The sequence below is a fragment of the Aquarana catesbeiana genome, linkage group LG02 (assembly GCF_042186555.1).
Source record: "Aquarana catesbeiana isolate 2022-GZ linkage group LG02, ASM4218655v1, whole genome shotgun sequence".
NCBI lineage: Eukaryota > Metazoa > Chordata > Amphibia > Anura > Ranidae > Aquarana > Aquarana catesbeiana.
This window is the reverse complement of record NC_133325.1, coordinates 77,473,398-77,487,171: the sequence shown is the minus strand read 5'-3', so window position 1 is coordinate 77,487,171 and position 13,774 is coordinate 77,473,398. Positions and strand designations below refer to the sequence as shown.

Genomic DNA, 13,774 nt, shown 5'->3' with positions numbered 1-13,774 from the left:
AAGATCTCCAGGTTAGAAATGAGGTGAATATATCAAGCCAAAACGTACACCCCATTCGGTATGGGTATTAAATGGGATATTAAGTCCTTTATTAATAATGGCTGATGAGATATGCTGTTATTGATGTATTGTTAATGAATGTTCCGTTTGTAATATGGTGTTAGTTTGATTATTTTTTGTAATTTTTTAGCAATACATGTTGAGGTTTGTTTATTGTTGTAATATATTTATCAACCACAAGACTGCACTGTTTCCCAGTATATTCGCTTCCAATTGAGGTAAGTTGTTTTTAAGTAAAAAATGTTTATTTAGGTTTGAATATCTATTTCCTTGGTAGGGGGTGATATGTTTCAAAGTTAAGAATATTATTATTAGTCTTAATAATGATGTTTATTAATGTGCCCTCCTTGATTGAGAATGGCCTTTGGTTGCGTTTCCGGTTCTGGAACGCCGCTAATATCAGTTTTTTACAATAAGTTGTCCCTTATATAAATAGCCGTATCACACACTTAGCCATGCTCCTGAGGACGTCATCCGATGATGAAACGCGTAGGTAGAAATTGGAACGTGTGACATGATTACGTGCTGGGACGCAGTGGCCATTTTGTTGGCTGAAAACGCTGGACGTTTCTTTATGCTTGTATTCTACTATGAAAATTGGAGTTTTATTCTTCGTTTTTAATAAACATTATTTGGTATGTCTGCCCAATGAGGTTTGTTCCATTTATGATTTGAGAATACCATTGCCCTGATGAAAAGCTCCTATTGACATTTCGTGTGATCTGCTGATGGAATATATCTCTGAACGGACATCCATTGTCTGGTATCATTTTAAATCTTGCTCAGAGGGAGGTGATATCCTTGGAGTGAAGGATTGCTGAGACTCCAATTAGATGATACTTGCTGCTTATATGTTATTACCTTAGAGTAAGAGTCAGTGTGATGGGGTGTTGGTGACGGCTTCCATCTACCACTGTTACACAGCTTAAGAACATCTACTTGAATGTTTATGAACTTTTAACTTCAACTCAGACTTTATTTAGTACAGCGCTGCACCATTACCATTTTTCAAAATCTGTATCACCAGGTTATGCATGCAACTGCTGTGTATTTTTTTAGATCATCATAATTATTGACAGGATTTTGGCAGCAGGCTGTACACACCACCTGTGACTCTCGGGCGGCGCAATACGCCAAATTTTTTACGCTGTACAGGCATTAGCGTTCATGTGCATGAGCTTTTATATTATCCGAGTTCAGCTTTAATATCGCTCAAAATCTATAACAGAAAATTATTCACCCAACCAATAACTGAAAAACAGAGATGGCTAGACCCATCTAATAAAATAAGACATGAGCGCCAAGCTTATTCTTGAGCAATTAAGCAGTTTGTAAAATAATATACTTTATGATTTCCTGGAGATGATGCAAAAAACAGTACGCTCTTGACCCCATTTGTCATCTTATTTAAATCAGAATAAAACAGAAAAGTCTGCAAATAATCTGATTATTACAAGCACATGTCACCAATAGGCAGTAAATTGGAAGGTTTTATGGTTGTACTCAATGCTCGATTTTGTCTAAAATATGAAGTGTTTTATTAATTTTTGTGTTCTGTGTAAATATATTAAAATAGAACTTGTTTGTGCAGTGTGTGCAGATGATCCCTGAGATAGAATGAAAAATATTGTATCCACCATCCTTATGGAAACATCACTGCAATGCCTGGACTCAAGGGAATGATTATAATCTTTCCAATGCCAATATGACTGGTCATCCTTACTGAAGGCAACTTCTTTTTCCAGAAATAGTGACTGCAGCCTCCAGGCTGAGAGTATATCCTGCTGTGTGCTGAAAAATCTCCTCCTCGGACAGGAGTGGTTCATTCAGCTCAATACAAAGCAGATCTCCTGTCTCCAAATAGTGCCCTCTAGTAGTGACTTGTTTACAGCAAAGATTGAGGCACACATAGGCCAGACACTGCTGGAATCAGGATTTATTTTCAGAAAAGGTAACACATTATATTGACATAGACTGCAAGGACAGTGCAAATCTTAATTTGTTTTGCAAATTCAGTTATCCTTTAAGGTAAGTTTAAGATTTGGGTTATGGCTAGACTAAGGTTAAGGAGACTTTGCCCCTTATCCATCCCACCCCTTCCACACTCCTATCTTCCAGCATTGTTTAAAAAAGTGGCTTTTAAAAAAGTTTTTGAATAAGTTGTCTACTGACACCTGTCCTTTGCTGGAAAACAGAAACTCAGCGCTGCAGTGTGCATCCGCCGCTGACTGTTCACCTCATTCTAAGTCATAACATCATTGCACTGTTCAGGACATAAGAGGATACCATCGCTGGATAGAAAGTTGAAAGTTGGGCACCTACAGAAGGACCCTTCCTCTCTGCAATGAAGAGAGAAACCTAGGACCTCATGACCATGGATTATGGGCTTGTTCTCACCAGGTGCGTTGAGCTGCATTGATCAATGCAGGCTGAACCCAAAAGCACATGGAAAACAATTGCTCTTAGATAACGAAAAGGGGCTATTCAATTTTTTTTTATTACCACAGCCAATAGTAAGAGGAGATGGGTGTATTGTTTTGGGGAAGGGGATCTACTGTACGTATGGCTGGAGTACAACTTTAAAGTGAACCTGCCCTTTATTTGTGTACCCTTCTTCCACTCCTATGCTAAGGAAGCGGCTCCGTGTCACTGAAATCATGACTTACAGAGTGCTATGGACTCTACCCATGCTTGGTAATTGGCCCAGTGTTGACAAATGCTCCTTCTCACTCTAAAGTACCTGGTATTTTTGCAAGAATGTGGTAGACTCTGCGCTTAGGATCAAAATCGGGTTGCAGCCCCCCCAATAAGCTCTGATAAGGAGCTATACAGATAATAATAAAAAGAGATGGGGTGAATGGTGCTACCCTAATATAATGAGGGGTGGTGATACTCTGTAACCCACAGTGGTATACCACCCACACCTTACTTATAAACAAATGATATTAATAGTCATACATATCATGATAGTGATGATAATGTAACAAGTGTAAATGCACACATCAAAAGATGATATAATAAAACCATCTGTGACATAAACTAAAATTCCAATAGATACCTACATCCCAAGTATGAGATGCAACACCATAAAAATTAAAAAAAGAAAAAAGTGATATAATAACTTGTATATAAAAAATATATCAATTGGTGTAAAGTCAATATATATGTTAGTGAGAAAGGAGATATACAGTACACCCCTCAACTGGAAGCTGGTGAGTGGGGACCCTTGAGGGGGAGCACAAGAGTCACCTGATCTGCTGAGCACTGTGGTCACCTTGGAGTCGCTGGCACTTTTTACAGCAATTTTTTTCACATCACTTGTGTGGGACTATTGAATAGCATTTTTTTTGCTTATATATATATATATATATATATATATCTCCTTTCTCACTAACATATATATTGACTTTACACCAATTGATATATTTTTTATATACGAGTTATTATATCACTTTTTTCTTTTTTTAATTTTTATGGTATGGTTATTATATCATCTTTTGATGTGTGCATTTACATTTGTTACATTATCATCACTATCATGATATGTATGGCTATTAATATCATTTGTTTATAAGTAAGGTGTGGGTTGTATAGCACTGTGGGCTACAGAGTATCACCACCCCTCATTATAATAGGGTAGCGCAATTCACCCCATCTCTTTTTATTATTACCTGGTATTTTTATTCTCTCTTGGAAAATAAACAGAGCAGTGGGGGGGGGATGCTGAAGGATAGGTGGGTATACCCTGCTGGGGATGGGGTTGGGGTTAAAGCACAGATTTGCTTAAAGTTTCAATAGCAGTTTGACATCACTTTGCCTTGAGAAAGGCATCATGCATGGTCCAGAGCTGTCAGCCTGTGATGTCTTTTGTTCCTGAGCAAAGAAAAGGAAACAATTCTAAAAAGAGAGCCTGTCATTGCCCTGAATAGGCAAAGTGACAGATAACATGTATTCCATTGCCAGCGTCCCCTATACTCTTCCCTTATAGCGTATTGTTTCCACTTTAAATATATAGGTGCAGCTAAATGGCCTCCCCAAAGAATTAGGGGGCTAAGGTAGACTTTGTTTTATATTGCAAATCATTTTTTGTCCTTTTTTTTTTAATTTAGTTCCTTTGGAAGGTCTTAAAAGTCAAAGTCATTTTGATGAGATGAGGTCTAATTACATTAGAGAACTGGCAAAGGCCATCAGCCTAAGGCACAAAGGAGTTGTTGCAAGTTCTCAGCGGTTCTATCACTTAACCAGAGTACTGGACTCCATGCATGAAGTAAGTGTTCCCTTGATAAAGCCATTTTACTGATCGTTGTAACGTAACACTGGTTGTGATAATATTAAGAATGAAGATGGCCTGCACAAGTCTACGCATGCAGCTCAGTTGAGGTGGCAAAATACTAGACAGTTGTTGAATCAAGTAAAATGGTTCCTGCGTCATTGGAACAAGTCAGTGTTGTACAAATAAGTTGGTAATAATAATCTGGGGCCCATCAGAACAAAACTATAGATTCTGTTTGCTGGGCATCAATATTATATAGGATTGTATAGTCCACTACTTCCCCCACCATACACACAAACTAAAGTATACCATGCATGGTACTGTTGTATTGTACAATATTCAACAATGTGAAGTACAAAGGCATGTCTTACTAGATACAAATTGTATGGATTGTTCAAGTAGGGCCTCATATTAAATAGTTTTGGTAAATCTGAAATCTGAAGATGAGTTGGTAGGGATAAGAGACAATTCTCTCCAATTTAAAATTGATTACACTTGAAGTATATGTATAGATAAAACTTTTTCATTTTAATATTTTTTTTTTTTTGTGCAATAAAAGGTTTACAGACATTTGTTCAGTTCAGTAATTGAGCATTGGTAATCAGTGGATCATAAAACATGCATGGCATGTGCAAAATTTAGGAATTTAGGAAATCAATATATCCTACTATAAAGCATATAATAGGGCTCTGGACACAGGCAGCGCCACCTGTTGTTCGAGTGACTAGAGTAAGATAGTGATAGGTCCTTCCCATCTTTTGCTGCCTAGAGTCAGGGATCTCGATCCAGATTAACCATTATGGTCTCAACTGTTTTCCTTTCTGTTTTGTTTTTTAATTAATATGGAATGTATGTTCCTTGCTAAGCCATAATGTACACGGGACATTTTACAACCTCTCCTGAACGATTTAACTTGACAGATAGTAACCAACATTTAAAAAATTCAGTTTTGCCGCGTTTACATGCCGCGTTTAACCGCGTTTATGTTTTAGAAGCTTTTTTTTTCTTTTTTCAAATAGTCAAACATTAAAAACGCCTGTAAGCGAAATGCGGCTAAACGTGAGTTACCACATTTGCAAGCTGTTACAGGTATTTGGTGCTTCAAATGCCTCTGAACATCCATCCTAAACGCATTTTTTTGCTTTCCAAAAAAAGCTTCTAAACTCAGCTGCCTAGAAATGACTATAAACGACCCTGTGTACATGTACAGATAAGATAACATAGTGGAGAGTTCAGGGGTAGCTGAAAAAAAATGCCCAACTGCTCCTAATTGTCCGTTTTTCCAGCAGCAGTGTACATGAAGCCTAAATGGGTAAAGTTTCCCTTTAATTGATTATTCCTATCCAAATGTTTTTTTTTTCCTATGAGAGATATGGAGGTAATAGTGAAATGTGAATCTGAACATTAAAATTTAAGGTCCATCCCTTCTGGTGAGTGAGCCTTTCTGAAGGTGGTTGTGGATAACACAGTTAGAGCACATCATATGATGTGAAGTTCAGAACACATGCCGTGCTGTGGATAACTTACCTGGTTAAAGGTGGTGGATCCATTAACAAGGACATACTTTGTGTGTTGAATAAAACAGTTAAAGTGGAACTTTACCCATAACAACTTGATACAAAATAATATTCTTTAGCAAAGAACATACATTCCACATTAATAATTATGCTACCAAAATTTGTGTGTGCTGTAAATTGCCCCCAGCATTGCTGCTGCTTCTTCATGCTGGAGGCTGCCATTCTGCTGAAGCCCAGAGCCCCTGTTAGTAGATTGACCTCTGGTGGCTCTAATTTTCATCACAATGCCAATGGAGAGCAACTGAACATATGCAGAGCAGGGTGAGCCGGTGTATTACTGGATTTTAAACAGTATAGACACTCATTTTTAATGTTTTATGCCCCGTACACACAAGCGGAATTTCTGCCGGAAAAATCTTGGATGGTTTTTCCGACGGAATTCCGCTCAAGCTTGGCTTGCATACACACGGTCACACAAAAGTTCTCTGAACTTTAACTGTCGACTGTCAAAAACGCGGTGGCATACAACACTACGACAAGCCAACAAAATGAAGTTTAATGCTTCTGAGCATGCGTTGAATTGTTTCCGAGCATGCGTGAATTTTTGCGCGTCCGAATAGCATACAGACGAACGCATTTTTCGGATAGGAACTTTTTCCGACCGTAAAATAGAGAACCTGCTCTCAATCTTTTGCTGGCTGGAATTCTGCCAGCAAAAGTCAGATGGCGCATACACACGGTCGCAATTTCCGACCAAAAGCTCTCATCGGACTTTTGCTGGCAGAATTTCTACCCGTGTGTACGGGGCATTACATAGCTATACCTGCAAAAGGGGCCAGTCTGAAGTGATCTAGCAGGACTTAATTTTCTGCCTAAAGTTCCGTTTTAAGTTGGTCATAGATGGATCCAAATTTGGCCGATTCAGCAGGGATTGGATATTGTTACATAGTCAAAAAAAGATACCAGTCTATCTAGTTCAACTAACATTGAAAAACACACACAAACAGAAAAAAACCTCCATATATACTATCCTTTACCCACAGTTGATCCAGAGGAAGGCAAATAAAAACTCCAATAAAGCATGATCCAATTTTTCAAGCAGGGAAAAAATTTCCTTCCTGATCACCCAACAGGCAATCGGATATTCCCTGGATCAACCTTACCTAATTTCGATCCATGCATGGATGTCCTTGTTGGACAGAAGTCAATCATTAGATCAACTTTTGTCAAGCAGACAAGCTGGAAAACTTTTTTGTTCCAACCAGCTGTACACAGAAAGATTGTGGACTTTGCAAACATTGTATGGTATTTTATTTGTAGCACATATTTGTTTTAGCACTAGTTGTGTATGTGGCTATAATAATATATTTATTTAATCATCTGGTTTTCAAATTATAAAGGGTTTTAAAAAATTGTTAATTTGTTGGATAGCTTATTTATTTCTAGGCTCTTTCTAATTTTGGAAATTTGGGTGGTTTGCTCTCCTATAACATCCTCCCCTCTTGTCTGCCAACAGCTGGTCAAGCAGCTCCACCTGTATTGCCTCAACACCTTCCTTCAGTCTCGGGCGTTGAGCGTGGAGTTCCCAGAAATGATGACAGAGGTCATATCAGCGCAGCTCCCCAAAATCCTCGCAGGGATGGTAAAACCGCTGGTCTTTCACAAGAAGTGAATGCTCTTTCCTCTCTGTTCTCCATACCTATTTATTTTCTTCAGTCTGAGCTGTTTGTGTGATAAACTTTTTGTTTGTAATTTGTTACAACGATGGACAAGTGAATTTGCACTCAGACTGAAGCGCAGTTCATGAGAGCCTGCAGCAAAAGTGGAGCAGCTGTCTATAGCAGCTTTTCACAACCTTTTTTCTCAGCCCCAGCCCCCCTTTAAAAGTATGCAAAATCTCAAGGTTACCCCAGTCAAAAAATATAGCCTAAGTATGGTGACATTAATTTCCCTATGTGTGGAAAATTACTTTAACAAGCTTCTAAGTTTGACTGCCCTTGGCAGCCTGGCATCACCCCCATCACCCCCCCATCTATTCCTAACAGCACTTCTGCTTTCCGCTGACACATCTGGCAGCCAATCTGGGCTCTTCCATTTATGCTTCTGCGCCAATCTCCAATACAGAATGTGTACAACAAAAAAATGCCCATGTAGCACTGCATCTTTGTGATTGTCATGATCCAACAGTCTATGTGAACTATACAAGGCTGTGTATGATTCAACAGAGGTTTGGTTTAATGTATTTATTAAAAAAGCCCCAGTGTCATTGATGTCATTGAGTTTAGCAATAAAGCCTCCAGTGTCTTTGATGTCAGTGGGTTTACTAATCAAGCCCCCAGTTTTGTTGGCGTCAATGAGATTAGTAATAAAGTCCCTGTCTCACTGGTGTCAGTGGGTTTAGTAATAAAGTCCCCATATCACTGGTGTCAGTGGGTTTAGTAATGAAATCCCAGGGTCACTGGTGTCAGTGGGCGTTGTAAAAAGCCCCCAGTGTCACTGGAGGCAGTGGGTTTAGTGATAAAGCCCCCAGTCTCATTGGTGTGAGTGTGTTAAATAATAAAGCCCCCCCCCCCCCGATTGTCATTGGTTTTATTGGATTTGGTGGTAAATTTCCCAGCCTCAACGGTGTCAGTGGATTTAGTAATTAAGCCCCTATTGTCATTGGTGTCAGTGCTAAAGTCCCTAGTGTCTTTGGTGTCAGTAAGGATAGTAATAAAGCCCCGAGTGCCATTGTTGTCAGTCAGTTGAGTAAAAAAAGCCCCTAGTGTCATTGGTGTCAGTGAGGATAGTAATAAAGCCCCCAGCCTCATTGGTATCAGTGAGTTTAGTAATGAAGCCAGTGGGTGTCAGTTGGCTTAGACAGGAACCTACGTATCAAAATGATATCTAGTCCCAGAAATTTTAGGTGCCACCACAAGAGTGGCACCTATAAGCATATGCTTATTGTGACTTATGGAAAGTCCGGCCTTTCTTTCACATAAAGCAAGGGATTTGAATAGCTGGTATAGGCAACTTCTGACGCTTTCCTCCAGCTTTCTGTGTTTCAGTTTTTCGTAAAGTGAACTCTATAACATTGTGCTGTATTGCAGATCTTCAAAGGACCCATCCAACCAAAACATATTTAAGGTGTCATTGATATTGATGTTCATCTAATTGCTACTTATATCTCCTGATGATGCGGAAGATGAAATCGCCCAAATTTCTACTTCTGTATCACACAATAGCCATTATGCAGCCAAGCAAGGGAGTACCCCGTGGGTGCATTATCTATAATAGAAAAAATAATTTAGCATGGAGAGCAAGAACACCTTTCAGTGGCCATTGGCACCACAGACAGAGCCTGTGCAATTCCGGCTCTTAAATTGGACGTTCAATACAATGATAATTTCAAAGAAAGTGTCATAACTTTCAAAACCAATTGTATTATTTGATCAAAACAGAGCAATCATTTCTAGCAGAGAATCCAGTTAATAAGAAATGCCATTTAAAACATCTTTGAAATTATGGAATAGGCCAGGGATTGAGTGTTTATAGTTACCCATTGAACCTTAAATCTGGGGGTTTCGAATTGATTGGATAAAACAAATGATTAGTTGCATCTGACTCCCTTGATAACAATCAGTGTTCCAATTGTTTTCACCTTTGATTTGATACTGTGAAAGCGATGAAATTGGTAGGGAAAAATCAGCAAACGTTGCTCGATTTGATCAGACTGAAGAAACCCTTGTTTTGAATAATCAGACTAGTAAGTATATGGCCAACATGAAAGCAACATAATCATTTTGGTTGTGCTTACCTTTTAAAATTTACAATACAAATGCTTTCATGTTGAGAAATCATACCACCCAGAACCAGCTACTGCTATTAGCACCTTGGCTAATTTTGGGTAATACTTTAAATACAGGATCTCGCAAAAGTGAGTACACCCTTCACATTTTTGTAAATATTTTATTATATCTTTTCATGTGGCAACACTGAAGAAATTACACTTTGCTACAATGTAAAGTAGTGAGTGTACAGCTTGTATAACAGTGTACATTTGCTGTCTCCATAAAATAACACACAATTTAACACACAGTCACTAATGTCTAAACTGCTGGCAACAAAAGTGAGTACACCCTTAAGTGAAAATGTCAAAATTGGGCCCAATTAGCCATTTTCCCTCCACGGTGTCATGTGACTCATTAGTGTTACAAGGTCTCAGGTGTGAATGGGGAGCAGCTGTGTTAAATTTGGTGTTATCGCTCTAACGCTGGTCACTGGAAGTTCAACATGGCACCTAATGGCATAGAACTCTCTGAGGATCTGAAAAAAAGAATTGTTGCTCTACATAAAGATGGCCTAGGCTATAGGAAGATTGCCAAGACTCTAAAACTGAGCTGCAGCATGGTGGCCAAGACCATACAGCGGTTTAACAGGACAGGTTCCATTCAGAACAGGCCTCGCCATGGTCGACCCAAGAAGCTGAGTGCACGTGCTCAATGTCATATCCAGAGGTTGTCTTTGGGAAATAGGCGCATGAGTGCTGCCAGCATTGCTGCAGAGGTTGAAGGGGTGGGGGGTCAGCCTGTCAGTGCTCAGACCATACGCCGCACACTGCATCAAATTGGTCTGCATGGCTGTCATCCCAGAAGGAAGCCTCTTCTAAAGTTGATGCACAAGAAAGCCCGCAAACAGTTTGCCGAAGACAAGCAAACTAAGGACATGGATTACTGGAACCATGTCCTGTGGTCTGATGAGACCAAGATAAACTTATTTGGTTTAGATGGTGTCAAGCGTATGTGGCGGCAACCAGATGAGGAGTACAAAGACAAGTGTGTCTTGTCTACAGTCAAGCATGGTGGTGGGAGTGTCATGGTCTGGGGCTGCATGAGTGCTGCTGGCACTGGGGAGCTACAGTTCATTGAGGGAACCATGAATGCAAATGTACTCTGACATACTGAAGCAGAGCATGATCCCCTCTCTTCTGAGACTGGGCTGCAGCGCAGTATTCCAACATGATAACAACCCCAAACACACCTCCAAGATGACCACTGCCTTACTAATGAAGCTGAGGGTAAAGGTGATGGACTGGCCAAGCATGTCTCCAGACCTAAACCCCATTGAGCATCTGTGGGGCATCCTCAAACGGAAGGTGGAGGAGCACAAGGTCTCTAACATCCACCAGCTATGTGATGTCGTCATGGAGGAGTAGAAGAGGACTCCAGTGGCAACCTGTGAAGCTCTGGTGAACTGTTTAAGAGGGTTAAAGCAGTGCTGGAAAATAATGGGGGCCACACAAAATATTGACACTTTCTGCCCAATGTGGACATTTTCACTTAGGGGTGTACTCACTTTTGTTGCCAGTGGTTTAGACAATAATGGCTATGTGTTGAGTTATTTTGAGGGGACAGCAAATTTACACTGTTATACAAGCTGTACACTCACTACTTTACATTGTAGCAAAGTGTCATTTCTTCAGTGTTGTCACATGAAAAGATATAATAAAATATTTACAAAAAAACATGAGGGGTGTACTCACTTTTGTGAGATATTGTATGTAATTTTCTTTTAAACTGTGGTATGTATAATCAAAATCAGTACAAAATAATATGGCCACTGATTTCCTTTCTGTGTAGTGCAACTTAGTATCATGAGTCAGACCATGGTAAGCAATATGGCTAACTCAAAGTTCAACTAAGAGGCTCCTGTATGATATGACTATGTAATACACAAGCCTCATAATATAAACAAGAACTTCCTTTACATTTCCTGACTGAGCAAAATCCTCCTTCATTTGTGTATCACAGCCCCCCCAGACACTACATCTCACAATGGGAGAGATTCTGCAACAGAGGCAGTGCTGGCAATCCAGAAAAGCAGGGGGTGGAACTAGGTGTGGCCAGGTGCTGATTGATAAGATACAGGCTTGAAAATCAAAAGTAACCATGCTGATAGCCAAATCAGCATGGTCTTCTTATCCCACTCTAGTGCAAGCAGGCACAACCTGCATGGTGGTGGCAACTCTGCTTCGTTTTCAGGAGCATTGCAGCACTGTTGCCACATCATCATAGGAAGCTGTTTTAGGTGGACTTCTCTGGCAGGTTCAACAGGTATTTGTGGGACTGCAAACTGTAAGTGCAGTTGCACTTATAGTTAAAGTGATTTTAAAGGCAGAAGGTTTTTTTTATCCTAATGCATTCTATGCATTAGGATAAAAACCTTCAGTGTGCAGCAGCCCCCCTCAGCCCCCCTAATACTTACCTGAGCCCCAACTCGATCCACCTATATGCATAAGTGCCTCGGCCGTCCAGGATTCTCCCTCCTGATAGCGCCATTGTCTCCTGCTGCTGTCATTCAAAGTCAGTTAGCCAATTAGGAGAGAGAGGGGGTGGGGCCCAACTGCGGCTTCGTGTCTAAATGGACACACAGAGCTGCGGTGCGGTGTGGCTCTGGTGCCCCCATAGCAAGCTACTTGATGTGGGGGCACTCAACAGGAGGGATGGGCCAGGAGCGCTGGCGAGGGATCCGAGAAGAGGAGGATCTGGACTGCTCTGTTCAAAACCACTGCACAGAGCTGGTATAACATGTTTGTTTTCTTTAAAGAAAAAAAATGAGACTTTAGTATCACTTTAAGTGCTACAGCATATATATTTTAATGGGAGGGACATTTTTTATTGGGTACCTCTTCATTTTTTTTGTAGAACTAGATCCACCAAGTCTGAGGTCTGGTTTAATGGGAAGGAGAGAGATATGCCCAGATATTAACCACTTCATGGCCGCCCTATAGCAGTTTTACTGTTACAGGGCGGCCATCTTGCGCAGGATCACATATACATCCATGGCTCCAAAAACTTTGCTGTTTGCTGTAATGTTGTGATCGCTGAATAAAGCTTTAGACCCAATTAGGGAGACCCATGGTGTGCTGGTGACATCTCTTACTCTGATTGTTCACGGTTTTCAGCTGTTGTTTGCTTCAGCACCCACTTTTATACAGCCACTTTTACAGGAACATGTGCTTTGGGAATACTGTACCTGTACCCAGAACAAGGCACAATTACTAAAATTATAGACAATTCCATGTAGCTCAGTCCTGCAGAATGTTCATAGCGAAAAGAACCATATATTGTACATACCAGCAGCCTGCAGACTCTCACCTATTTACTTATCTCCTACAGATTATGGGTCAGCATAAACTATCCTTCTTTATAATTATATGAGAACTGTTATGTATTACAGCCATGCGCTTAAAAAAAAAAAAAAAAAAAAAAAAGAAAGAAAGAAAAAATAAGTTTGTTTTAATAATATCATAGTTTTCTTATGTCTGTTGGAACACAAGTTTTATTAATAAGATACATTAATCATATGAAACAAAAACAACAAATGAACCCTGCTGCTTTAAAGGCTTGCATACCCTTGTGTTGCTCTCTAAAAAGAGACCCACAGAGAACTGCTTTTCAGAGAGCGGTACAGGTGCAGTTGACAGGCATTTAGCTTTCTGTTGCGGCACAGCCCAACCCAATTTACTGGAATAGGTAGTGCTTTGTGGCAGTACTGCCCACTAAACACGATAGGAGGTACACATTGTGCCACACCTTTATGTGTACAACCCATCCCACTGCCTTTGCAGCTCAAAGTGTATGTTGCCCCATCATTTCATATTCCTGATATGTGCCTGCTGTACAATGTACTCATATGAAAAAGTCTCCTGTTCTCTATGCTTTGCTTCCTTTGTGTGAAATATCTTGCTGACCCCCTTGCTTTCCCCCAGCTCAGTTTTCTTCATTGCATTCTACTTGAGAACACAGCCTGCCTGTACTCCAATGGTCAGACTTGTGCTGAGACGCCCCTCTGCATAGCACATCACTGGGGAGATCAGTGTACTGCTGATTCTCTGCTTCCTGCTTACATGCCCCCTGCAGTCTCCACCCACACCTCTCTAAGC

General features: G+C 40.2%; 1 protein-coding gene across 1 annotated transcript in view; it reads left to right on the top strand.

Annotated features, from left to right (window-relative positions):
* The window catches only part of PGR (progesterone receptor), a 126,101-nt gene extending 116,280 nt beyond the window's left edge, over positions 1-9,821 (top strand). Inside the window, exons 7-8 of the mRNA XM_073613055.1 lie at positions 4,170-4,327; positions 7,367-9,821. Coding sequence (XP_073469156.1) covers positions 4,170-4,327; positions 7,367-7,522 — 314 coding nt within the window. The 3' untranslated portion in view covers positions 7,523-9,821. The remainder of the gene's footprint in view (positions 1-4,169; positions 4,328-7,366) is intronic.
* The last annotated feature ends 3,953 nt before the right edge of the window (positions 9,822-13,774 follow it).